Source organism: Vanellus vanellus (assembly GCF_965231255.1).
Source record: "Vanellus vanellus genome assembly, chromosome: 27".
NCBI lineage: Eukaryota > Metazoa > Chordata > Aves > Charadriiformes > Charadriidae > Vanellus > Vanellus vanellus.
The window spans coordinates 2436673-2463557 of NC_138932.1; the positions used below are offsets into that span (position 1 = coordinate 2436673).

Below are 26885 nucleotides of genomic sequence, written 5' to 3' on the forward strand. Positions count from 1 at the left end.
TTATACAGCGTCGAACAGCAACCGGTCAGTCTTGGCTCTATTATATATAATATATATATATATCAGACACCCCAGCGCTGGCCTCGCCGCGACACCCGGGAGGGGGAGAAGGGATGGGGGGCAGCAGAGGTGGGACGCGCCCCTGCCATCGTCCCGGCTCCCCGGCCGCCCCCTCGGGTCACCGATTGTCACCGGCGGTAGCCGGAGAGGAGAGCCCGGTGCTCAGGGCGTCCCCGCTGCGTCCCCGTTCCTGGTTCTGGGGGGAGGCGAAGGGCGGGAGGGGGGGGTGGGGGGGGGACCGGCGGTGGTTATTTACAGGGGGGGTGCACATACGTACATATTTATAGGCAGCGGGGGGCGGGGAGGGGGCCGCAGCACGGAGAGGAACAGAACAAAGTGCATTTATACAGACTAGATCCAGCTCTCGCGGCCGGGGAAGGGGGGGGGGACGGGGGACACGGAGGCGTGGGGGGGTGGCACCGAGCCGGGGGGGCTGCCATGCGACAGGGGTGAGGGGGGGGACACACACACACGACACCCGGCTGCCAGCCCTGCCGGATGGTGCCCCCCCCCCCCCCCCTTTCCAGCCGAAACCCCCAGCAGTTTGCGGGGAGGCTCCCACGGCTGCCGGCATTGAGAGGGGGGGCACAGGGGCTGTGGGGCAGCTCCCCCCGGCTTCGAGCGACTCTGTAGGTTGGCGGGGGGAGACACCCCCCCCCCCCCTCCCCACTGTGGCTAAAGGCCGGCGTCGTGAGCGGGGTCCTCGGCGAGGGGGGCTCTGGAGCCTGGAAAAGATGGGGAGATGGGGGTGAGGGGGATGGTGGGGGGGTGAAGGGATGAGGGGGGGGCAAGGGGACGGTGGGAGGGGGCGATGAGTCTTACCTGGGGCGTTGGCGGCGGGGCCCTGCAGGCTTCGGAGGGCGCGGGATAAAGGGCTGTCACCGTCAGGGCTGGGGGGCGGTTGGGACCACCCATCCGTCTCCGGGGCTGAGGCCCCCAAGGGGGTGGCGTCGGCGGAGGAGCTGCGCCCCAGAGATCGCAGCAGTTCCCGGTGGGCTGTTTCGACAGCCTGGAGGGTGCCCGGGAGAGAAAAGGTGCCAGGTCAGAGGGGTGGGGGCACGTTTGAGGTCGGGGCTAATGTCCCCCCCACCATCCATGACACCCTGATGGGACGGCACCCCCCTCCCCAGTTGTCCCCAGTTTGGGGGACTCACTTTCAGCCTGTTGAGCTTCAACGTCAGCTGTTCGATGGTGCGAAAGATGAGGTCCACGTCGCGGAGGGGAGCGGGGGGGTCCGGGGAGCCCTCGGTGGGGCTGGGACGGGCGGGTGCCTCCTGCGGGGACCCCCGCGGAGGGCTGGGGGGTGGCACGGGGTCCGGGGCCGTGGGCTGGGGGGGTCCCGTGGGCATGCTGACGTAGAAGTAGTTGCCTGAAGAGGGGGATGAGCAGCGTTAGGGTGGCAAGGGACCCGCTCGGGTGGGTGCTGGTGGCCCCTCCAGGGGGGGTTTGCTGCTCGAGGTCCTGCCCCCTCCCCTCCACACAGGGGGCAGCAGGTTGTGGACCTTCGCAGCAGGATCCGGCCACAGACCCGTTTCCAGCTCGCTCGGGGCCATGGCATCCGCGGCACTGGGTGGCCTTGGCCATGGGGACAGTCCTTAGGGGTATGGTCCCCTGTCACCTCCTCCCCCCCCCCCCCAGGGACAGGTCCTCCCAAGTGACACCGTCACGTGCCAGGGACACGTGTCCCCTTAGAGGACACGGCTCCTTTCAAGGGACATGAGGACATCCCCTTCACAGGGAGATGGTAATGTGGCCCTCCTGGGGACATGGGGACACCCTGTGAGGTCCAGGGAGGGGATGGGGGGGTCTCTTTACCATCTACATTAGCTCCGCCTCCTTCCTGCAGCTCAGTTTCTGATTGGCTGCTGCCTGGCGAGGGCGTGGCCTCCATAGCACCCTCCGCCTGGGCTGTGCACCCCGAAAAGAGAGGGGGGAGGGAGAGGGAAGGGGTGAGCAGTCCCCGCCACCGGCACCCACCACCAGCACCCATCAGCATCCCACCACCAGCACCCCACCACAGCGTCCATCAGTACCCATCAGCATCCCACCACCAACACCCCAATACTGGAATCCATCAGCACCCATCACCAGCATCCCACCACCAGCACCCATCAGCATCCCACCACCAGCACCCCAATACTGGAATCCATCAGCACCCATCACCAGCATCCCACCACCAGCACCCGTCAGCAGCATCCAGCAGCACCCACCACCACCACCCCCTCACCAGCATCCACCAGCACCCACCACCACCACCGCAACACCAGCATCCATCAGCAGCATCCATCAGCGCCCATCACCAGCACCCCAACACCAGCACCCACCACCAGCACCCCAATACCGGCACCCATCAGCACCCACCACCGGCACCCATCAGAGCCCCCACATCCCCGGGGTGCACACAGCAGGGGGGGAGTCCACCCACAGCCCTCGGCGCCCTGTGAGAGCCCCCAGCTCCGGTCCAGCAAAGAGCACCCAGGCAAGCGGGGAGTGAGACCCCCAGTCCCAGCGAGGGGCAGGTCAGGGAGAGCAGAGAGGTCCCCCGGTGTGTCCCCCCCACCCTGCCCGGCCGAGGACCTTCGCCATCACCCCTCTACCTTTCCGGACGACTTTGTAGCTGCTCGGCTCCTCGGCAGCCGGACCCGTCTCGTCCATCTCCTCCCGGCTTGACCGTGGTTTCGTGTCCTCGGTGGCAGTGGGGGGCTCTGCCAGCACCTCCTGGGAGGCCGAATCCTGGCTGGAGAGCACCGAGTCCCAGGCTTGGCCAGTCCCCCCGATGACCGACGGCGTGGGCGTCAGGTCGTCCTCAGGCTCCGTGTCCCGGCAAGGCAGGAGCCGCCGTAGGATGAGGAGCCGCAGGTTCTCCACTGGGATGGAGCGCAGAGGGTAGAAGAAGAAGTGATTTTGGGCTTCAGGTCCCCCTGGGGAGAGGCTGTCATCGCAGCGGAGACCTCCCTGCCACGGCACCCAATGGCACTCACCATCTTCCAGCGCCGCCTCAGCCAGTCCCTCTGTGCCGACGGGTCCCGGGAGCAGGAGACGCGTGGGGGGCCCTGGCCGCTCGGCCGGGAGGGTGTCAGCCGCTTCCGTGCCAGTCCCCGTGGGCAGCGGGGCTACAGGCAGCTCTTCCTCCCCTTCCTCCACCTCGCTGCTCACGGGCTCCTCCAGCAACGCCGGGGGCTTCTCCCTGCCCAGGAGCGTGGTGGGATTGTCATCCGCTGCGGGGGAGAAGGGGAGAGCTCAGGTCCATGTCCCGATCCCGGAATCCAGGCAGGGTGCAGGCAGCGAGGGGCAGGCAGGGTTGGGGGAGCTCACCTGAGGAGCAATCTTCTACCTCTGCTCCAGAGCTGGCACCTCGGGACAGGATGGGGGAGACGTCGGGGTCCTGTAACACCAGGCTGCGAGGACAGAGAAGGGACATCAGGCCACGGGCAGGAGCCAGGGGCTCGGGGACAGCCCCCACCCCAGTGCGGACGCTGCCGAAGCTCCCGCACAAGGTGCCAGGAGCCCTGGCAGCCACCTCCAGGTCCCCAGTGACCAGGGAGGACCCCTCTCCCCATCCCAACTGTGCTCCGGAGAGACCCAGCAGCCTGCTGGCCTCGTCCTCCAGTGTCTGCCCAGCAACGGGACTGGGCTAGGGCTCCGGCTCCCAGCAAGGGGCTGCGCTGCTCACCCGGAGGGTGCCGCACGGGTGGGCTCCGGCGTCCGGCGTTTGGGAGGGAAAGTGGCGTTCCTCGTGGCACTCTGCACCGCCTCCTCCAGCAGCTCCATCCACCTGCCCGACCGAGAGCCCCTCGTCAGCTCCCCTGGAGGGTGGGGGGTCTCTGTCACCCCCAGAGAAGCCCCCGTCCCCGGGGAGGCACTGCCTGTTACTGCCAGCCCCGGTCCTGCCAAGCCTTACGCGTTTTTGTCGGAGGACGTCAGCGCCACCAGCTCATAGATCTGAGGTCCCAACTCCGACGTGCAGATGATGAAGAGGGCTCGTTTATCTGCGTGGAGTGACCAAGAGTGATGAGGAAGGTCAGAGCACGGCGAGGGCTTTAAACTGACCCCACCGGCACGGCTGTCACCAGCACGGCTGCGGTGTGACACAGATGGAGGACAGGTGGTCCCCACTGCCAGCCCCGGTGGCTTCTCTCTGCAGATTCTGTCCCTACCTGTGGCCACGGAGCGGATGAGCACCGAATTGAGCTTGAGGACGGGGCTGAAGGTCTGCTTGTTGTCCGAAGAGCCCAGCGCCGTCTTGCTGTGGCACTTGAGCACCAGTTTCTCATCCTGCTTCTGCAGCAGCACCAAGAGGTCCTCGAGGAGCAGCACATGCAGGTCTGGGGTGGGAGAGGAGACAAGAGAGCAGAGGCTCAGCCAGGGATGTGCTTGCAAACCAGGTGGAAGCTCCTTCCTTACAGCCAAGAGGGACAACGTGGGGGCTATGGGGGTCCCTGTAATGCCGCTGGGGCTGGAGGTGAAATTCCCATGTCCTGGGGGACGCTGAGGATGCAGGGAGAAGTCTCCCAGCGCTCCTGGCACCGGGCGGTGGGGAAGGTCCGTACCCACAGTCTTGTCCTTGCTGATGCGCCAGGTGAGGGGCCCTTCGTGGATCATGCGCCGGGAGGTGAGGTCCAGGCTCTGCGGGATGCCGAGGACGGCGGTGAGCCTGGGCCAGGGCCGGACAGATCCCTGCCGGCCCCCTACCGCTGCCACGGAGCCGGGACTACCTTGAACTCGGCAGCCAGTGGGTTGCTGGTCCTCTCCAGCGAGGTGGCATCCAGGCGTTTCTGGTAGCCCTCCAGCCGATGCCGATTCTCCGCTCGCTTCACCGCTTCGTTCACGTACTTGAGGATATCCCGGCACTGGTCCCGGGCTCGGCACAGCTTGTCATGCTCTGAGGTGCCCGCTGGCATGGCAGAGAGGTGACAACAGGTCAGCGGGCACAAACCACCACCAGCCCAGAGCTCCCTGCAGACAAGAGGGAGATTTTCCCACCCCCCCCAGGATCCCCCTTGGTCCGTCTCTTTGTGCTGGAAAGACAGTATGTCCTCCGCACCACCCTGGGATTGTGCTCCGGATGGCAACAGAGAGGCATGAGCCCCACGATAGAAAGCGATCGCCTCCTGCCAGCCCAAGGACGTGCTGGAGATGGGAACAGGCAACCCTGGGGACGAGCACCCGGTGTCTCCCAAAGCCCGTACCCTCGGTGTGCTTGATGATGTTCTCCAGCAGCAGCGGGTACTTGGTCAGGCGCTGCATTTCGGAGATGATCAAGTCCTTGAGCTGCAGGCGCCGGCACTGCGGATTGCTTTCTGCTTCCTAGGGTGGAAGGGAGAGGGTGAAAACCCCGAGGTGGGATCGGGGGAAACCAGGGGAGCCCCGGGGGTGAGGAACAGCCCAGGAGAGGGACAAACCTGCATGAAGATCTGGAAACGGGTCTCCTTGCGCTGCTTGGTTTTGATCAGCTCTAGGGCGATGGACTGGTAAGAGCAGAAGTCAGCAGCCACTTGCTGGATTTCCTCTTTGGCCACACCATCAAACTGGGGGGGCGCAGGGGAGAACTGGGCTCAGGCACCCCCCCAGGCTTCACCCAGAGTCTCCCCGAGCTCCCAGAGTAGCCACAGCCAGAGGACAGTGTGATAGTGGGGTCACCTCCCCTTAAAGATGTCAACCCCTCCACGCTGGAGGACAAGAAGATGCCCTCAGAGGCTCTACCACCCCTGTCCCCCCCTTACCCGAGACAGCATGAGATCCCCAATTTCTTTGATGATTGGTCCTTCTTCCCGGAGCTTCTTCATGGATTCGGAGAGAGAATCTGAACGAGGATGCGAGAGACAAACAGGACTCAACGTGAATGGGGCGCTGGGGTCACCCACCGCTCATCCGAGAGGGTCTCTGCCGGCTCTCCGGCAGACAGGAGAGGCTGAGAGCCACGTGGGCTTCGATTGCTGCCGTCACGGATGCAGCATGTCAAGGAGTGTGACACCAAAAGCGTGTCCTGCAAGCGTGTTATGCCAAGGGCTGGGTACAGCCCAGGCGTTCCAGACACAGGCATTGGCAGAGCCTGGAAAAAACAGGCTTTGGCTCCCTCCCAGAAGAGGGAAAGGAGAGGCCGGAGCGGTGAGAATGCCATCAGCAGGACTGGTTCAAATGGTAGGTGATCACGCAGGAGCACCGGGCAGCCGTGGGCCACCCTCTGCTCCCACCACAGGGGGGTATTTCCAAAGGAGAGAAGGATCCCAGCAGGAAGAGGCTTACTGTGGATTTCTATCAGGTCAGGGAGGTTGGGGAAGAGGAGCGCCAGCTCTTCCCGGGACAGCAGGTTCTCCTTCTTCATCCGCTGGTAAAAGAGGAGGTCGAGGACTCGGAGGATGCGGAGGTGAGACCCTTCGGTGGCAAAGAGCTCTGTGCGAAAGGCACAGGGGTGGAGAAGTGGCCAGGGGAGCCCCACGGTGCTGGGGCACGCTGCCGGGGGGTCCCTTGTGTCCCTGGGATGCCCCGTGCTCCTTACCATTGATCACCTCTTGCCGGTCGATCTCCTTCTGTGGCAGGTTGGCCACCAGCTCCCGGCTGACCGTGTGCTGCCAGTTCTGGGAGTCCAACTCGGGCTCCAGGTCGGAGAGCTGTCCCTGCTCGTCCTCCAGGAGATGAGGCAGGAAGGGATCCACACCGAAACCCAGGCTGGGCGACTCGATGCTCCTGGGAGGGTGAAAGGCGGCGGTGGGAGTACTCTGCAGCCACCCGCATCCAGCCAGCCCACCCCACAGCGCTCCCAGTACAGCCAATATCTACCTGGGCCCTATTTCGGCTTGAACCCGGGGCCTTCAGCACAAGAAGTACAAGCCTCTGACTCTTGAGCTAAAAGACTAGGTCCCCCAGCAGACATCTATATAGGTCCTTTAAGCTCCTGCGTGAGACACAAGGGAACAGAGGTGCCCCCTCGCCCCAGGAGGATGGAGAACTAACAGGGGAACTCCCTCCCGGGGCAGCCCTGGGCATGGCCTCCCCTTGTGCTCTCTCAAGGCTCGCTTACGGGGAGGGAAAAGCTAGGAAGGCACAGACGGAGCCCTTCTGACCCCCAAAGCGGGGGCACAGCCCCGGCACACCCCTAACAGTGACCCTCCTGCTCTGAAGGAAAACTGGCCCCAGGGACCCCGCTCGGCTCGGGGCGGCGTGGTAGAGACGGCCGAGACCACGGGTGGGCCACTCACCTGCGTCCCATCTTCGGCGTGTAGGGGGGGGTGGGATTTTCCAGCGACCTGAGGAGGGATGGGAGAGTCACCCTGGCGTCCTGATGCCCTGACCCGCCTCCTCCCATCGCTGCGCCCCGTGGGGCAGCACCCAGGAGCGTTTCTATAAACCTCTCCAGATGCGGGTCTGCCGCTACCAGCTGCGAGAGGGGTTTGGGGCACAAATGGGGATTAAAGCCCAATTCTCTCTGTTTTCCCATGGAAAACGTCGGCCAGGAGGCACTGCTGGGCGCTGTGGGGCCAGGGCCACCCTGCTCTGCGTGGTTGGGGCTTGGCCTTGACCCACCGGCTTAGCAAAAGCTTTCCCAAGAGACGGCGCCTCAGCCCAAGGGGTTCAGCATTCAAACCCCCGGCTCTCCCAGCTCCCCTTTGAAGCCAAATAAACCCCGGGGGAACCCAGGTCCTCCCCGCCCGGGGGCTCGGACAGTGTCTCCCACCTTGTGGACAGGCTGGAAGCGGAAGACGATGCTGACTGGTGAAGCCTCGTGGCCTCGGCTGCGGCATCCATGTCCACATCGCTACGGGACCGAGGCACATTTTCTGCTTTCCGGGATTTCTTCATCTCCTCCCGGCCTTTCAAGCTCTCCGAGCGGCCCAGCTTGACCTCAGCGCGGGAACTGCGGCAGGGAGACAAAGCCGAGAACAGGCTGAGCCTGGTGGGACAGGCAGTGACGTCGCCACTCAGGGAAACCCACCAAAAACTGCAGTGGGACCCCCAAAAGCACAAGCAGCCCCCCACGCATCCCCCTGCCCTACCTGTCCGACTCCAGCAGGTCCTCGGGGAAGCTGCCGGTGGAGAGACGCTGGGTGCCGGGCTCCTGGCTCTCGTAATGCTGGTTGTTCTCAAAGTGCTGGATGATGTTCCTCACATTGCCGGGTTTGACTGCTGGGGCGAAAGCAAGGGAACAACCCCCAGTGAGACCGGGCGAGGAGATACTGGTGCTGCCACCCACCCTGCAGCACCGTGGCCTCGGCCGTTTGCCCGGCAGAGCCCCATCCATCTCGGGCAGCGGAGGCGAGGGTGCCAGCGGCGTCGCCACTGCTTGCCCAAGGGTTTCCCTGAAGCCGGTTGCCGGCTTCCTCGGGGAGATGTGCTGAGTGGGTGCCTGGGATGCCCGAGCGTGGGACGGGAACGGCCGGCCGCCATGGACAGCCCTCCTCCTAGATCCCAGGGCACCCATCCGAGCCCACCCCGACCCCCGGTGCAAGAACGGTGGGGTAGCTCAGGGGGGACAAAATAAAACTATAAGCACATGAGGTGAATGGCAAACAAAAGAAGAGGCCTTTTACCTTCAACAGGGGACAAAGGGACATGAAATGCTGAAAGGAAAAACAAAAATGAGATGTCAAATCAATCCCGCATTTCAGCAACAAAGGAGGCAGAGGGAAGGCGTGAGCTAACGACATGAGAACTCAAAGCAGAAGGGGAGGAAGAGGAACACAGGCACATGTGTGTGTACGCACACACGTGTACACACTTGCTCTCCACCATCTCAGCCCCCCCAGGAGCTGCGGCACTTTTAAGACACAGCGAGCAGCCCGTCAGCCTGCGGGATGGGGTACATGAGATAGATTCTGGTGAGGGGGGAGAGCTCAGCTCTGCTCCCTTCCCGCTCCCCTCAAAGCCATGTGGGAGCACGGCCAGTTGAGTTTCCACGTTTCCAATGAGCGGCTGGAGGAGAGCAGCGGGTGGCTGATGCAAAGTGCCGGCTACTGGGTGAACTGGAGCCCCACAGGTGCCAACGGCCACCCAATGGCCCCAGGCACGCAGATGGCTGTGGATCTCCTCCAGGCAGCGGAGAGACTGCCGGGTATAGCACCCCAGAAGGTCCTGATACTCACTGCTCTGGGAGGAGATTTTGGGCTTCCCAATGTACTTGAGGATTGGGTTGCGCTTCTTGTCTTCCATAGCGTCCTTGTCCTTCTTCGCGCTGCTGCTCTGTTGGGACACCCGAAAGGAGCACTGATAAAAACACACTGTCACCACGCAGACCCCGAGGGTGTCCTCAGCGGCCACCGCGCTGGCTGAACGCTGTGGCACGAGCTGTCGGGGAAGGGATGGGGCTGGGATCTGGCTCTGCCCTGGCACTAAGCAGCTCTCCAAGGCATGGGGGGAGACGGGGATCTCTGGAGAACCCTTCCCTGGGTCACCTCAAAAGATCCAGCAGCGAGAACCTGGCCCCAGGGCAGAGGGCCACCTACCTTCTTGGTCTTGGGGAAGAAGGGCAGCCACTTGTCCCTGTCTGGGAGGGACTGTGCCTTCTCACTGGTGCCGGCCACCCGGGGCTCCCGGCTGCGGATGCCTGTGTGGTTCATATACGTGCTGAGGGCAAAGGCCATGGGGGAGCTGGAAGAGAGGAGAGCGTAAGGTTGGAGATCCGACAGCGGGACAGGGCACCGCAGGCCAGGAGACACAATGGGGGAGGCCGGGACATCCCGCAGGGCTCTGGGGGGAAGAGAGGGTCCATCCCTCCCCAGGCGGGAGAGGATGCCCGGGTTGGGATGTGGGGCAAGCGAGAAGGGAGGAAAGGCAAGGAGCAGTTCAAGAGGGTGAGCTGGGGTGGCAGGGGGGGGCACCAGGACGCCAAGGTATGTGTTCACCCTTCCCCAGGGCCAGCCTGAGAGCCCACGCGGATACGCCAGGCATGGGGAGAGAGTGCCGGAGGCCAGCACGGGAAGGGGATGCTCCTGCGACTCCTCTCCTTTTGCCTCCTCAGCTAACAACTATAAGGCAGTCACATCTGGACGCGCTCCCCTGAGCTCCGGAGCCACTCACCTCCTGTCCTCTTCATATTTTGACCTGGAGAGAGAGATGGGGAGGGATAAAAGAGTTTGTTTGGAACAGGCTCCTCTGCTCGCAGCGCCAAGTCCTCCACCCCACTGTGCCCCCTACCCCTCACCGCACCCAGCGCCCGCTCCAAACTCCCTTTCCCACCTCCAACAGCAAACACGTGGATCACGCAGGATGAAGGAGCAGAGCTAAGCCTGTGTCCGATCCCCTTCCCCACATCCTCGCCCCAAATCCAGGCAGAGAGGCGCTCCCCAACGCGTGGGGCAGGGAGCCTCCGCGGCAGCCAGGCACTCACAGTATATCGCCCAGCTGGGCCAGCTGCTTCTCGGCCACTTGCCGCTCCTTCTGGGGGTCCCCATCCAGGTCCAAGAGGTCGTTCTCCCCGTACAGACTCCCCAGGCCCATGGTGCGCTTTGTTCTGCGGAGGACAAGGGTCAGGGCCACAACCTTGGGCGCCGGCCACGTGCTGCCAAGCCAAACCCTGTGCGGGCAGGAGCGTGAGCAGGAGCCCGTCAAGCTCTGTGGGGCACCTTGGCAGCTGCGTTACCTGTAGTCCTGGATCTGCTCCTGTATCTCAGGCATCACCATCTCCTGAGCTTCAAAGAGGGCTGCTCGGACATCGTCTCCATTCCGCAGGCGAGTCTCTGGGGACAGGAGAGGAGAATCGGTGTCACCAACCATGCTCAGCATGCAAGGAAGGGCACAAAGGATCTTCTGGCAGGTGCTTGGGCAGAGCAGGGCAGGCAGGGAGACCGCAGAGCCTCCTCCTGCCAGAGCGTAGCCCTCTAGCTAGCTGGTTTCCAGACTGGAACAACCCATCTCCCATTTTGCACACCCAGGCTGAGACACCTGCCCATAACAAGACCCCCAGGACCACTGGGACTGAGCTGGGGAAGAGCTCAGGAGCCCCAGTCCCAAACCTCAGCACATCCTCTCTGGGGGGGGGCAAGAGGTAGAGTCCTGCAGAAATCCTTTGGGATCCTGCTTTGGCATCTTAACGAACAGCCCCCATTCAGGGGGAAGGTGCTGGCAACGCCAGCCGCACAGACCACACGCGACCTGGGAGCTCCTTACTCACCGATCTCAGCCAGGAGCTGCTCAGACACTTTCACTCGGAGAGGCTGGGGAGGGAAAGCAGAACAGAGAGCGGCTCAGCACCAGTTCACCTTCCCTGTGCAACGAGCGGGGCTGGAAGGAGCTGGGGATAATGGCGCACGTGCCAAAGCCACCCTCGAACCAGTGTGGAGAAGGTGCCCTGCGCTCCCGCACCATCGCCCCGTGGCAATTTCTGCAGCCCGAGAGGTGAGAGCTGGGGATCTCACACAGCTCATCCCCACACACAATCCCGTCTGGAGCAGCGCAATGGCACCCCGCTCCCTCCGAGGGGGTACTGGGCCTCAGGAACGCTAACGGGAGCGCCCGAAGCCCCATCCTCGCTGCCAGGACCCTCCTCTCCTGCCTGCACCGAGCTTCCAGGCACCGGGGCAGCTGTAGTTGTGCAACGCGTGGGTACGCGCCTTGCGCAACTGCTTGCACCAATGCGGAGGAACCAGCAGCAACAAAGCAATGTCAGTGGCAAAAACACCATTAAAAAAAGCTTCCCGTGCCAGACACGACATCCCACGCTGGGTTTCGGCAGGACCTTCTGGAGCTCATCTCCTCCACCCCCCGGCCAGAGCGGGGACACCCAGAGCAGGTCGCACAGGATGGGGTCCAGGCGGGGTCTGAATCTCTCCAGAGAAGGAGACTCCACCGCCTCTCTGGGCAGCCTGTGCCAGCGCTCCGCCACCCTCATGATACAGATGTTCCTCCCCGTGGTCAGACGGACCCTCCCGTGTCCCAGTTTGTGCCCGTCGCCCCTCGTCCTGTCGCTGGGCACCGCTGGGAAGAGCCCGGCCCCGTCCTCTCGCCATCGCTCGGCGTTGATGAGATCCCCTCTCAGCCCTCTCCTCTCCGGGCTGAACCGCCCCGGCTCTCCCCACCTGTCCCCGGCAGAGAGACGCTCCAGTCCCTGAGCATCTCCGCAGCCTCCGCCGGACCCTCTCCGTGTCTGCCTTGAACTGGGGAGCCCCGCACTGGGCACAGCGCTCCAGCTACGGCCTCGCCAGGGCAGAGCAGAGCAGGGGGGGATGCCCCCCCTCAACCGTTTTTTAGTGCACCCCAGGCTACCATTGGCCTTCTTGGCCACGAAGGCACATTGCCGGCTCACGGGCCGTTTGTGACCATTCCCGTGCAAGCTCACAGCCGAGCCCTGCTCTTACCGCGTTCCTGTCCAAGAAGATGTTCCAGATGTCTTTCCCCAAGACCCGGGAATCCTTGACGGTCGTCTGCTGGCAAACGTCTGCGCATAAGTAGAAGAGCTGCAAAGAGGGGAGAGAGGAGGTGGGCAGCGAAAGAGGAGGGAGGTTGAGGAGCAGGGAGGTGAAAGGCTCAGTAAAGCGGCGCTCGTAGGGCCATGAAACAGGAAACGATCACTGGGGTCTGGGGAGGGCAGCACCCCAGGAAGGGGAGGAAGTGTAACCCTGTGCTGTGTTTCCCTCTCACGAGCACATACAAGCTGTGGGAAACACTGGTTGGCAGCTGCCTGCAGCAGGCAGCCGGTACAGGCAGCTGCCTGCAGCCTCTGCGGATGGGCTCAGCACCACCCTGCGCTCAGCCGGAGAAGGGGATGGTGCCAAATACGCTGTCCCCGTCTGCATCCCTCCCCTGCCCTGCTTGGTGCCTGCGTCAGTGACACCTCGGTGCCTGCGTCGGTGCCACCGGCAGGTCCCTTACCAGAGGGCTGGGATCTGCCTGGGAGAAGATGTAGCGCAAGAAGACGCCCAGATGCGCCGGCCGGGATTTCAGCTTGCCCAGGTCCTGGAAGAGGGAGTCACACTGCGCAGAGAAGGGACCAGAGGAGAAAGAGCCAGTTAGGATGGAAAGGAATGAATTCCTCCGGATCAGGGCCACCCCACAGCTCAGCACTGGGGTAAATCTTCAGTTCCTGCATCCCTTCCCTCACCCCAGCCCAGCACTCGCCTCCCTCGGACCAGCCCAGCCCTGGATGTCCCCTGGGAAGATTCCTACATGGGGGGCCACAAAGGGACCCACGTTGGAGGGGGACAGCCCTGTCCCCTAAGGAGAGGGGAAAAACCCCAAGAACACTGTTACCTCGTTATTGAAATATCCTGGGTCACAGTCCTCCTCCGGCCCGATGATGAGGGGTCGCCCTGTCCGGTCCAAGCCCTGCCAGGGAGAGGGGACAGAGTTAGGAGCCAGGCGCCAAACTTTGCGGGGGGATGCCTTCATTCCCCCCTGCAGCATCCCACCCCGCCACCTCCTGAGGGAGGCTCGGACCTCGTCTGATCAGGTCCAGCACCCATCAGATGTCCCGGTCACGCAGCGGGACCCCCCCCAGCCGGCCCCAGCCTACCTGCTCGGCCGAGGGGGCGAAGGTGTCGGAGCCCTGCCGGCGATGGTGCTGGAAGAGGCGGGCGGTGATGACTGGGGAGGTTCGTGGGCTGTCCAGACCGTGGTCAGAGAGGACGGAGTTGCGGTTCAGGGATATCTGCTCGGGACAGCAGCGTAGGTGTCAGGGGACGCGGGGCACAGGGAGGGCCAGGCTCCACGCCAGGGGCTGACACCGCCACTCGCCCACCCGGCAAAGGCACTCAGGGCCATCTCGAGAGCAGTTTCCAGGTCCGAGACCATAAAGGGAGATGGGCCCAGGGAACTCAGAAACCACAAAACCCCTCCAGAGCCATCAGAAACATCTTTAAAGGTGTTAAAATCAGGACCACAAGCCAAGAACTTTGGGGTACCCTTCATTTTGGGGTGGTCACACCAGGCTAAGCATCACAAGCCCAAGAAATTCAGAGCCAAGACCACATTACAAGAAATTCAGCTTCTTCAGGCGGCAAACAAATAATTGTGATTGTAACACCAGGTCCTCAAGCCCTAAAGGAGGCACCAGACCCATCCATCTGGGCTTTCCTCCCCGACTCGCAGGGCCCAGCAAAAGTTGGGGTGGGCTCCCCATGGCTGCAGTAACCCCACTCACCTCGCTCACGGAAGGGAACCGCTCTGTCCCAGATTCCAACCCGCTGTCACCGTCCTGCGAGTCCAGGGAGAGGCGTCCTGGGAGCAGAGGAGAGACTGACCCACGTGTTCAGGACATGGGGACGGTCCAAGCCACCAGTGCAACTCACCTTCCATCACCCTGAAACCGGCCAAGCTGGAGTCACTGCACAGCCGCCCCGAATCCTGCAACACGAGGAGATGTGTTGGACCGGTGGAATGTTCCCCGGCACGTGAGGACACCCGGGCACAGGGCCAGGGATGGGCCAGTCGCAGCAGCTGCCACCGCAACAGGTTTTGGAAACCAGGGATGCCTCCACCGCTGTGCCCACCACCTCAGGAGGGTCTTCCCATGCTCCAGCCAGGCTTGGAGGGAGCGGGGAAGACGGCAAGACCCCTGAACCGGGGGTAAACCCACTAATTTCACCTACCATGGAGCCACCGGTCTCCTGGAGGATTTTGAGCTGCAGCTGGCTGACCCGCCGGCGCGCTCCCTCGATCTGCTCCTCCACCGCGGTGGCAGGGTTTCGGCTGTATGCCTCGTAGAAGCGCTGAGCAGAGAGAAGAGAGGGGGATGCTCACAAAAGCCCCAAACCCATAAGCCCCATCCCGCCGCCCACGAGGAAACGGGGCTAAGCAGCTGGATGGGACGATGGGCTGAAGCGTGCGTGGGTCCCAGTGTGCTGCGAGGGCTGGGAAGCCAGGACTGCACCGGGGCAGCACCGAGGGCTCCTCCGCTGTGGCTGCGCAGAATAACAGAGCCGCGTTGCCGCCGTACCTGTAACTCTGCCTCCTCCTGCCGCAGCATGTTGCGGAGAATCTGCGTCGCGTGCTTCTGGACTTCGGGGTCCTGCAATATCAGATGGGTGTAAAGAGGGCTGAGCTCTGCCTTCCTCCTGCCCACCGCGCCGGGCGGTGGAGGGGACAGAGCAGGGTGGCAGCGTGGACGGCTGGGGGACCGCACGGTTTGCTACCTGCAGGGGCTTGGGGTCGGTGATGCGCTGTGGCGGAGGGAGAGGCGGTGGGGGAGGTGGTGGGGGACATGCGGGGGTGACGCGGGGAGCTCCCGCTGTACTCATGTCTTGCTGAGAACTGGAGAGTCCCACCGAAGAAGGGGGAGAGCCTAGGAGGGTCAGAGCGACGTAGGCACCGGCTGGAAAAATTTGGGAGGGGGAAAGAGAGGGTTAGACAGGCTTCCATTATTCACTCTCTCAACCCGAAACATCTGCTGGAGACTCAGGGTGAGAAGGAACCACCGCAGCTCCTTGGCCATACTCACACTTGATTAACTTCACCACTTCGAGGTGAGAGCTGTTGGTCACCATTGTGCCGTTCACCTGGAAGAGGAGATAAGGGATGAGACAGGCTGGAGGGGGGAAGTGGGGCATGTGGCCCCATCTGGAAAAGGAGCGGGATGACGGCCGGGGATGCTCACCTTGACTATCCGGTCCCCCTCTTGCACCCCAGCTCTCATGGCCGCCCCCCCTGCGACACAGGGAGGAGAGACAGGCATCAGGAGGGCTGGAGGAGCAGCAGACGGAGCCAGGGGCTCCCCTCCTGCCAGTCCCAGATCATCCTGGCACAGTCTGTGCCCTTCGTCCTGCCAGGGTGGGGACACGGGGACCACGGGGTACGTATTCCCCGCGGGACAAGGCTGGCAACCAAGCCTCGGGTGCTTTAACGCACAACACCCAGCACGCATTCAGCTCATAGCTCATCCGGACAAGCCCTCTTCTGCTCTCCCAGCCAGATCCCAGCCTTTTCCATCCGTCTCGGGACAGACGAGGGGGCCCCAACCTGTTATCCCACCATTCGGGTTGGCTCCGACACAATCGAGAGAGCCACCACGTGCCTGGATCCAAAGGCAGGAGCGGGGCCCAGGAAGAGCAGCACTGCTCTGCCTCCTCTCCCCCTCCTGCTCCTTAACAAAGCCGCCGAGGTTGGAATACATGAAAAATTCGCTTTTCCTAAAGCCAAAACCAAGAGGAAAATGTTTCCATGAGGTTCAACTCCAAGCCAAGGGCCTGAGACACAGCAGCGAGCTCCGAGAGTGGAAAGTACATCGGATTGTTCAGATTCTTTCGGCTTTAACGGTCTCGTTATTGGCAAACGAAGTGAGCAGGGAGACGGGGAACGGGACTCCGGGCTGTCCTGCACCCGGGGACCTCAGAACCTGTCCCCCAATCCAGCTGTGGGGGGAGATGCCAGGGAAGGGGGTCCCCACACAGCTCCAGTTGCAGGAGAGGCACTTCCAGTGCTAACCTGCCCTTGAAACTCACAGCGTTTTTCCCTTTCCTATATTCTCATTTTTCCTGGCTTTCGGGCTAGAGCAGGGGGGGGGGGGGGGGGGAAGGGGGAGGAGGTGGGAACATCCGCTGTAAAATAAGCAGCTCATTGTCTATTTAAATTGCTGCTCCAAGCCCTGCCACCCCGCAAAGTCATTATACAGCAAAACCGGCAGCGTCTCCTGCAGCACAGCGCCAAGAGCAGCTCGAGCTGCTGATTCTGTGTTTACCCAGGGCTACAAAAGGGAATTCCCCACCCACCCACCGTCAGCAGCTCCCCGGGTTGTACGAGGAGCGGGAAGAGCACGGCAGTTTCGGGGAGCTTCCCCAAAACACACCCCCCAAAGACGCCTTCCATCCCCCTCCAGCGATCGTGTCCTGCCCATCCTGGCCGATGCCGCAGTGGCAACTGCGGCCGACCCCAAGTTGGCAACGCTTAGGAAGGAAAACCCCTTTCTCCCACGTTTTCTCACAAGGGATGTGGCTTTGAGTGGGTGAGGGGAGCCCTGAGGCATCGCCTGCCCCCCCTGCCCTCGCGCCGGCCCCTCTCACCTGGCCGCACCGACTGCACCAGGACGACGCGGTCCCCGCTGACGGTGAAGCCGAAGCCATGCTGGTCCTTCTGGATGATGACGCAGCGCTGGACCAGACCTGGGGAGGAAGAGGAGGGAGAACCAGTGAGACTCCAAGCCTGGGGCCGGGGTTTGGCTTCGTGGGGACCCCCCACTGCTCTCAGTTTCAGGGGCTGTGGCTCCTGATGGCTCTCCTGAGCCAGAGCCCAGTGCCGAGCCCCTGGAGTCAGCCACCCTGCGGCCAGACCCTAAGGGCACGGTTGATTCCTCCTCACCCTACGAACCCCTTGCGTGATGTCCCTGCTTGGAACCCTTCTCCTGAAAACACGAGCAGGGTGGGAAGAGCTCCCGGAAGCCGGAGCATCGTCCCTGGCCCCGCTGGGCTGCTTGGCCGGCAGACGAGGAAGGGTTCTGCCCTCCCCAGGCACACGCAGCCTTGGCTGGGTGACTTTGGGTGCCACGAAGGGGCACTGAAGCCCTGTCCCCAAGGACGCTGCAAGGTGGCAACGTGCCACCAAGCTCCCTTGGGCGCACAGGGCACTAAACGCAGCTCTCAAGCGCGAGAGAAGCGGAGGAAGGGGCAGGAAAACCTACCTGTGGTTTCAGAGGAGTCGGAGGGCTGGCGGTGGTGCCCAGGAGACCTCCGCTCTGAAGAGGAATCACCCAGGGAAGACAGGCTGCTTAACCTGGGGAGGAGGAGGAGAGGTCAGAGAGGGGAACGTTTGGATGGAGCCATCCTCCAGGCACGGCTGGGACTGGGGACGAAGCCATCCTCCAGGCGCTGCTGGGACTGTGGATGGCTGTACGGAGCCATCCTCCAGCCATGGTGGGACTGGGGACGAAGCCATCCTCCAGCCATGGTGGGACTGGGGACGAAGCCATCCTCTGGCCACAGCTGCAACTGGGGACAAAGCCATCCTCCAGCCATGTCTGAGACCGGGGATGAAGCCATCCTCCGGCCACAGCTGGGACTGTGGATGGCTGGATGGAGTCATCCTCCAGCCATGATGGGACTGGGGACAGCTGGACAGTCATCTTCCAACCATGGTGGGACTGGGGATGGCTGGACAGAGCCATCCTCCAGCCATGGTGGGACTGGGGACAGGTGGACAGAGCCATCCTCCAGCCACAGTTCCTTCTCAAGCTCGGGAAAAACAAATGCACAGAGCTGGAAGGTGACGGCAGCCCACATGGGCGAGTGCTGTCTGTCCCTCCAGTTGCCTGTCCCCAAACCACCTTGGGAAAAGGCTCCTCTCCCTTCACCACCACAGGGCTCCGGGAAGAGCCCCAAAAGAGACCCTGCTCGGGGCCAGACCCCCGAGATCTCGCGTTTGCCATCAGGGAGGAACAGCGGGGGCTGCCCAGGGCGAGCAGGGCTCGGGGAGAGATGCATATCATGCAGCACAGACGGGATGGAGCTCAGTGGCTGATCTTTACCAGGCTGCAGTGGGGCTGATGGAAGGAGAGGCATGAAGCAGCAAAGGACGGGCGAGAGAAAGACAGACAGACAACGGGCAGTTATTTTACTGAGCCTCGCCAGTGCCACAGCATGGCTTTGGGGGCTGGATGCGCGCGCGGGCTGGAGCTTCGAAGGGGCACAAGCGCATCCCCTCGCTGCCACGCTGGAAAACTGCGTTAGGAAGGGGGGGCGGCACATCCACACGGCTCTTTTTAGCCCCGGCATTTATTCTCCAGCTAACGGGGGTTTGGAGAAGTCAAGCCTGGGCAGCCATCCCTGCAAACACTGCTTGAACAAGACAGTGCCAGCGAGCTCAGTGTGCGGGCAGGAGACCCACGAGCTGCGGCTGGAGGGAATGACATCCCGGAGCAGCCCCCAGCCTTTACCCTTCCTTAGGGGCCTGACTGCCTCCAAACCCAGCTCCAGCCACAAAACGAGGGCCCTGGAGCGCTGCCCCCCCTTCCCTGCACCCTTCCGGGATCGCACACCATGCCAGGGATGAAAGCCCGGCTCTGCTGTCCTGCCTCTCCTCCTCCCAACCAAATCAGCCACAGCTCTCCCCCGTCGGGGCAGGGACGGAGCGGTTGGAAAGCAACGGGAAGAGCGAGAAAATGAAGGTGCACGCAGCGGGAAGAGCAGCCGGTCTCTGCCTTACACCCCGGAGGCTGCGATGAAGTGAGGGCGCAGGATGAGAGCACGAGCAGCCCCGTCCCCGTCCCCGACCCCCCTTACCTGGGCAGGTGAGGCTGCCTCTTGCTGCCCGGTCGGCTGCCGGGGAGGACAGAGACAGGGGTGAGAGGTGGCACAAGGGACACCCAGAGGACAGCAGTGCAGGGAGGGGGGGGAAAAGAGGAGACAAACAGATCCAGAGGCAAAGGAATGACAGACGGCACAGCCACAGCGTGCTTACACCCCTCGGGGAGGGCAGCGGAACCCAAAAAACCACCTCCCGGCACAGCCTCGCAGCGCCAGTGGGGCTCAGGGCAGGATTCACCTTCGCCGGGGCAAATCCTCCTCCTGGCTTCGAACCCTCCTCTGGATGATGGGGAGAGGTAGGCATCACCCCCCGGCATCATCCTTCGGGCAGGCTGGGGGAAAAACATGGGGGGCATCTCCTGGGCACCCTCCCCCCGCCTAAAATAACGTCCGCAGTGAACCCAGCCTGCTTTCGTTTACAGGACCATGAAGGCGAGCAAGACCCTCAGCCCTCCTTTGGGGCTGAGCAAGAGGGTCTCGCCCCAAAACCACCCCACAGAGATGCAAATTTGGAGCCCACAGCAGCGTAAAGCCAACAGCCCCGCAGCCCATCGCCGGTTCCCGAGGCGCAACAGCTGCCCGGCTCCTTCCCCGCTCCAGGAGACGAATATTAGGAAACACCTCATTGAAGGTTGCCCGAACAATCTTAATCCAGACCCGACCTGCACAACCGTTACGCCACAGCCTCTAATTTGCTCGATTACAACCCTCGCTCGCCGAAGTGGGAGATAAACCAGGAGCTCGGCGCGAAGGAGCCCCGGGCACGGTCGCAGCCCGGGATGAAGGGATGGGGGATGAAGCCAAAGCATCCCCGTGGCTTCCCGGGGAGCTGGGGGCAGGGATGGAACCGGTCCCCTCCCTGTTTCAGAGGCAATCCAGGATGGGGACCGGCACCTTTGTGGGTCGAAGGGCAGGTCCAGGATTAACCCCGCGGGATTACCCGGCAGCCAGGCGGAGGGGTGCTCGGGGCAGGTCAGACCTGCTGCTTATCCAGGCCAAGGAAGGATCGGCTCCTCTTTCCGCATCGCCCCGGATGCCAGGACTTAAGGCCCCGCTGGTGCCGTGGGACAGTCGTTAAGCCTCTTCGTTAGGGGAAGCTCCCCAGTGCCCGACGGTGCCAGGACCCTGCGTGGCCGAGCCCCCCAACCCGGCCAGGAGCCACCAGTCCAACACCAGTCCCATAGGGGAGATGCCAACCCCGTGCCCGTGGCAGGAGCCTGTTTCCATCCCGCCCGAAGGAGCCGGGCCAGCGCTAGCTTATTGCCGTCTAAAAGAGTAGTTTAATTCGGCTTTGCATAAGCTCCTTCCTAATTGACTTACGGAGAGCCAAAACATGCCATTTTAAACCAAACGCTGCCAGCTCGATGGAGACCTGACCCCGGCGCCTGTTTCCAGCAGGGGAAGTTCCTTTCGGTGTGCTGAAAGATCAGCCCTCCGTTTTTCCTAAAAGTTTTAACTCCAGAGCCCTTTTATGATGCCCAAATCCTGCGACCGCCCTTGACTCCCCCAGTCCCAGCGCCGGTGCCAGTCTCCTGCAGCCACATCCCACGTGCTCCCCTCAGTTTCTGAGGTTATTTTCCCCGATTTTGGCTACCTGCAGTTGAACCACAGCTATTTGCTTTTCACCACCACGCGACGGGAGCGAGTGAGATGCTCTCGCCCTGGCTGTCTGCGATGGAGGCAGGATGGAAGAGGGCATCCCGGCGGGGAGCGAGGGGCAGGACACGTCGGGCATCCCGGTGAGACGCACCCAGCTGGGCACAGCCGAGATGAAAAGCAAGAAAAAAATTAAAAAAAAAAAAAGGAAAAAACAAGAAGGAAAATAAAAATCATCGCACAGGCTAAAGAGCAAAGTGCAGCACAGGCGCTGCCACCTCGGCAGCCCACGCAGAGCAAACGCCACAATTAAAAGATTAAGAGAGGAACGGGATCAAATCCTCAAAGCGGGTCAGCCTCCAGCCGGGGCTTTGCAAAACGCTCTCTCCGAGACCAGGAGGTTTATTTTTTTTTATTATTTTTTTTTTAATTTTTTTTATTCCCTCCCCTCCTCCCAGCTCTCCAGACAGTTGGTCCCTGCGATTCCAGCTCCGGGGAAGAAAAAAAAATTTCGCCAAGAGTCGGAGCCCGCACCGGCACGCCTGGAAACCCACTGCCTTTTTGAGTTGAGCCGGGAGGCACGTGGGGCCAGCGGGAAAAGTTGCAAAAAATTAGAAATACATATGGAAAAAACAACCCAACCAACCAACAAACCACCCCACAACTCGAAAAGGGAAACCGGTGTCTCGCTGGGATGCCTCTCGCAATTGAGTCATTGCTTCCACCGCAGCCCGACGATAGGGTTTGCACTCGCCGGTAGCACCGGGATTACCCGACATGTCCCGTGCCAAACCCCGCCGCCGGCCACTCTCCCGGGGCCACAGCCCCGCAGACGGTTGCACATATTGGTATTCTGGGGACAGGAAGGAAGGAAGGAAGGAATTTCAGCTAAAAAAATAATAAAAAAATAAAATAAAATCAAAATGATTCAGCTTCCTCCCCTTCCCCCCTCCCCGCAGACCCGGCAGAGGGAAAAACGCGTTGGCCCGGCTGCGTCCAGCCCCGACGCTCCTCTCCCTGGAGCGGCTCCAGCTTTCACAGCGGAAAACCGGCCGCCCTGCCGAGGATGCGCATCTCCCGGGGACGTCCCTCTGCCTTTCGCGAGCGGGCTGCGTGTCCCCCGTGTGTCCCCCCGTGTCCCCCCCCCCACAGGAATGCCGGCGGCTGCTTCTCCGCAGGGGGATGGAGGGCTTGCGGCTCGAAGCCGCTGCTCGCCGGCCGACCCCTTCGACCGCTGCACAATGACGCACTGGGGAAGCTGGTAATTACGCGTCTGCGTCTAAGTTTGCACGGCGAGGCAGATTTAAACCTTCCTAGGGTGTTGCTAGCAAATGAAAGAAAGACGGAGCCGGGGGGGGGGGGAGAAACAAACAAACAAACAAAAAAAAATCATAATTTCTCCACATTTTTGGCCGCCTGCGGATGCAGCTCGTGATGACAACCCCCGGCCCCGAGGAGATTTGGGTTTGTTGGTTCCCCCCCCCCATCTTTTCCTGCATAACAGTGCACAACAGGTTTCCAATTCCCGGCCGGCAAAGCCCGAAGCGCAGGATGAGAGCAGCCGACTTTTGGCCGGCGTTGGACCGAGAACCCACCGCCTCCATCGCCGCCGCGCCGACCCCGGTGCGTCTGTAGGCTGTCACTCAGCTCCTCCCTTCCCGGCAGCAGAACCGGGATCGCCAGGGCGCTGCCAACCCCACGGCTTCGGCAACGCCGGGGCAGCACCGCCGGCAACGCGGCGGCCGGCCGAGATCCGGCGCATCCCCGTGGCACGCAGGCTACGTGCGACTGCCAAGCCACCCTGCAGCTGCTGCCCGGCCGCCCGCAAATCCACGAGGCTGGAGTCATCCCGGATCCATCTGGGGTTTATGCAGCAAAGCTTTTTCCTTCTCTCTCTCTCTCTTTTTTTCTGCGCTTATTTTTATTTTTTTTTTTTTTTTTTCTTTTTTCCAAGGGAGAGAAGCAAAGCAAAGCCTCAGCCCTCAGGAGGCGGCTGGCAGCAAATTTCATTTTGCAAATCAGACGCAAAGTCCCCCGTACGCGACCACGGCAAACTGAATTTAAATCCCCCGGATTCCTCCAGCAACTTTCTTGCAGCAGAGAGGGGATTCTGCGCAAAAGCTTTGTTTAAATTAAGACTTTTAATTAAATGGGGGGTGGGGGGAATTAACACGACGCGCGCAGCAGCCCTGGTTGTTTAATGGCGCAGCAGACTCCATTCCCCACATTTCTAATTGTCTGTGTGCTGCAAATTTTTGCAATGCCAATTCCCCACGGGGAGGAACGGAGGCTGAGCGCAGGGGACAGCTGTGATTTCGGGCAGCCAGGCGGTTACGCAAAAATCGGTTGGGTTTCGCAGCCCCGATGCCTGCCTGGCTCGCTGGGCCGGGGTCCTCCCGCACCAATCTCTCCCGAAACGGCGCTGACAGCACCTACGAGGGGGAAAGGAGACCCTAAACAACCCCGGTTCCACTCCCGGAGGTGGCTGTGGGACCTCCCGAGCAGGATGAGACCCAAAAAGGGACGGAGACTGGAGCGCTCTGCCCGGTAGAGGCCAGCGAGAGCCGGGGAAGAGCTGCGGGAGGCGAGGAAGGGGTGAGCAAGTATTTACGTCTTAATTAGACGATGTTTGCAGAGCACTTTGCGCGCGCACTCTGCTCACATCGACGTGAAGTATCACGACGGCCACCAGCAAAGTTAGGCCAGAGCAGCAGCAACCCTGCGCGCCAAAAGCCCTTTCCTACCCCCCCCCCCAAAAAAAATTCCATTTTCGAAACTGTGTGCCATCCTTCCCTTCCCCGCCCGCAAGAAAACCGCGGCACGGGAGCGTGGAAGGAGTCCGATGGGGAAAGCGGAGCCGGGATCCCAATTCCCCGCCGAGGAAGATGCGGTTCAGCCGCGGCGCGGGGCCCGGCTTTTCCGGGAATGCCGCCGGTGGCGCGCGCAGCAAGACGGGCAAGGACCGCGAGCAGCTCCAAATCACTCCCAAGCTCTCTCTCCCCGTGCCGGGCAGTGTAATCATTAACGATGCCACTCATCTCCTGGAAAACACAAGACTGGCAGATCTGGTTTGTCCGGCACTAACGGCACTTTTGGGGTGCGAGATCTATAGCAGCACGCGAGATATGGAATAATCTACCCCGAAGGGACGTTTTTTTTTTTTTCTTCCCCTTCCCCCCTCCCTCACCTTCCTCCTCCTAAACAAAAGCCGCACGCCCACCCCGCAGCGGGGAATACCACGCCGCTTTCCACTCGGGAACGGCCGCGCTGGGAATGCTTTCCTCCAGCTTCCCCCGACAGCTCCTTCCACAATTAAAACTTGGGCGATGCAAGAGGTTAAGAGAGCGGCGACCAAACCCACGGACGAGTCGCGCTCGCTGGGTGATGCACGGCTCCTTCTGCATCCCCTAACACCGCAGCAGGAAGATCTATACTGGTTTGCACTGGTCTGCCTCTCCTGGGAGCCACTGACCCGCCTGGACATCGACAAGCTGCGGGGACCAGCGACAAAACCTTGTGCCCACCCCAAAACCGTTGTTTGCTTGGCGGCGGCAGAGGCTGCTGGGGTGGGTTTTGGGGGGGAAAGTCCTCCCATTCACCCGTTTTTGCGTCATTTTTGTCACTGGAGGGCTGTGCCACCCGGCAACGAGCGGCTGCCGGCTCGGCCGGGGCACTTCAGGCGCCTGACCTTAAAGAGCGGAGGAGACCACGGCTATTTAAAGAGCAGAGAGAAGTCTTAAGCCCGGTAATGACGCCCCGCGGTTCCCCGAGGTGGGGAAGTCGGGCGGGCAAAGCTCATGCGGCGCAGCCCCGCTCCCACACGCCGCCGGGACCCGATCCTGCCGCTTTTCCCACCCGGGATGGGGAGCGAAATTCAGCAGCCTCCTTCATTTCTGCTGCGGTGGGGCTGGCTGCGAAGAGGCAGAGCCTCGTCGCCGGCCTCCTGGCCGGATTCTCCGGCTAATTAAGAGGGAAAGCACAGTGGGTTTGTGCCCCTGCCTCGCACACACACTTTTTTCCCCCCCAAACCAGGAGAAAGCCGCGCTAAGGGCTCCTTGGTGAAGGAGATGGGAACACGCCGCCCATCCCACCAACCAACCCACCAAACCATCTTTTTTTTCGGCGCAGCAGCGCCTGCCGATGCACCGGGAACCCACGAGTATCTTCCGATGCCGTGGGCCAGGGATGTCACCAGCGGACAACGGGCATCGCCCCGACACCCTGAACCGGCTTCTTTCTGGCAGCAAAAATAAACCTGTGTTTTCGGCACAAAGCCGCGCCGGCGGCACCAAACAGGTGAGAATCCACGTGGAACAGACGTCATCGCATCCCTAACGGCGGCACCAGGGGGTCCCGGCTGCGCCCCGTACATGGGGAAGCTCCTCGCCCCGAGGCCACCTCCGTTCCTCAACTCACCCCAAAAGCAAATGTGGGGTTTGGGGGTATTTTTAGTTATTTTTTGAGGCTTTATCCACCGATTCGCCACACCGGTCTGCACAGAGCAAGGTGCCCGTTTCCAGCTCGGACCTCCATCTTCCCGAGCGGCAGCGCTGCCCACCCACACCCACGACGCCCGGAGACATGGGGCTGGGGGTGGGGGGTGTGACATGAGTGGGACCCCCACCGCCTGCTTGCCCCCCACACCCCGTTCCTGGTCCAGAAGGCGCACACATCCCGACGGGGTTTAATTAGCTTAATTACCTGCGAGGAACTGAGAAGACGACCCCCCCATCCAGCCCCAACACCCTCCAAAAAAAAAAACCCCACCTGAAGAAACTCAGGTTAAAATTGAGGCTATTTTGGGGCAAAAGAGCTGCGAACCAGGGTGTTTCCCCATTTCTAATTGCGGCCGCTTTTCCCCAGCAGTCGGACCAGGGTTGATTTTGGGGTGGTTTGTAATTTTTTTGGTGGGGTGACAGGAGACACCCCCCCCTCCATGAGCCTTTTTTTGGGGGCGGGACGGGGGAAACCCACCCCCCCATGAGCCCCATTACCTTTGGGGTAAGGGAAGAGGGACATCCAACCCCCCCATGACCCCTTTTGAGGGGGGATGGACACCCACCCCCCATGAGCTTTTTTGGGGTGGGGGAGAGGGACACCAACCTCCCATAACCCCTTTTCTGGGGGGGACACCCACTCCACCCATGAGCCTTTTTTGGGGGAGTAGACACCCCCTCCATGAGCCTTTTGTTTGGGGGGGGGGAGAGGGACACCCACCCCCCCATAACCCTTTTTTTTGGGGGGCATGGGGTGTGCCATGGAGGCCGCGGTGGGGTACCCAGAGAAAGGCTGCGTGTGTCCCCCCACCCCCACCCCTCAACCTCCCCCCAAAACACTGAGTTTTACCTCAAAAAAAACGCTGCTTTTTCAGCAAGGGGAAAGGAGGGTAAAAAGAGGGGGGGGGGGAAGGGGGTGTCTCCCGGCGCCCCAAGCCCCCGTTCAACCGGCTGACACCCCCCCCACCCCCCAGGAGGCCCCGGGGTGTGTGTGTGCCCCCCACCCCCGCTGTGTCCCCCCCAACCTACCTGTCGAGGGCCTGCGGGGGCCGCACGCTCATGGTGCCTCGTCCGCGGCCCCTTCAGCCGGTCAGGGCTCGGGGAGCCGCCGCCCCGCTCCGGCCACCACCACCACCACCACCACCACCATCCCCGCAGCCCGTGCGGCGGCCTCGGCGGGGCCCCGACTCCCACCCCGGCCTTGGAGCCCCGGGCCCGGGGCCCGGCTCGGCGGCGGCACGGCCACCCCCCCCCCCCCCCAGCCCGCCCCGCCGCCCTTCTCCTCCTCCTCCTCCTCCTCCTCCTCCTCCAGGCCCGACCCGCCCGGCGGCGCTGGGGGCCGGGCCGAGGGAGAGGCCTACCCCCGCTCCCAATCCCCGGGCTTGGCCGGCCCCCGCAGCCGCCGCCGAGGGGGCAGCGCCGGCGGGGGCCGGGCCCGGGAGGAGGAGGAGGAGGAGGAGGAGGAGGAAGAAGAAGGGGGGGGAGACAGACACTCTGTAGTGGGGGGGACGACACAGCGTGGATATGGGGGACCCACGGGGAGACCTGGGGTGGGGAGCCCCATGGGGACAGC

General features: G+C 62.4%; 1 protein-coding gene across 2 annotated transcripts; it reads right to left on the reverse strand.

The window, feature by feature from the left end:
• Positions 1-26518, reverse strand: ARHGEF11 (Rho guanine nucleotide exchange factor 11). Of its 2 annotated transcripts, none has more exons than XM_082495945.1 (41): positions 26342-26518; positions 17600-17691; positions 16986-17084; positions 15584-15633; positions 15428-15485; positions 15123-15301; positions 14927-14998; positions 14580-14699; positions 14280-14334; positions 14132-14208; positions 13505-13639; positions 13243-13317; positions 12865-12966; positions 12351-12449; positions 11168-11210; positions 10637-10733; positions 10385-10507; positions 10075-10098; positions 9501-9645; positions 9141-9237; positions 8589-8618; positions 8055-8181; positions 7736-7915; positions 7260-7307; positions 6560-6747; positions 6307-6453; positions 5784-5863; positions 5463-5588; positions 5250-5367; positions 4776-4954; positions 4611-4686; positions 4218-4385; positions 3962-4049; positions 3734-3835; positions 3376-3458; positions 3042-3278; positions 2658-2927; positions 1876-1968; positions 1215-1429; positions 883-1069; positions 1-785 (listed from the first exon to the last, which is right to left on the reverse strand). In XM_082495945.1, exons 1-41 carry the CDS (start codon positions 26371-26373, stop codon positions 736-738), a joined length of 4566 nt encoding a protein of 1521 aa, XP_082352071.1. In that variant the 5' UTR covers positions 26374-26518; the 3' UTR covers positions 1-735. The 2 variants fall into 2 exon arrangements, with proteins under 2 accessions (XP_082352071.1, XP_082352070.1); XM_082495944.1 differs by having other exon boundaries at positions 8055-8184.
• Between the last annotated feature and the right edge of the window lie 367 nt (positions 26519-26885).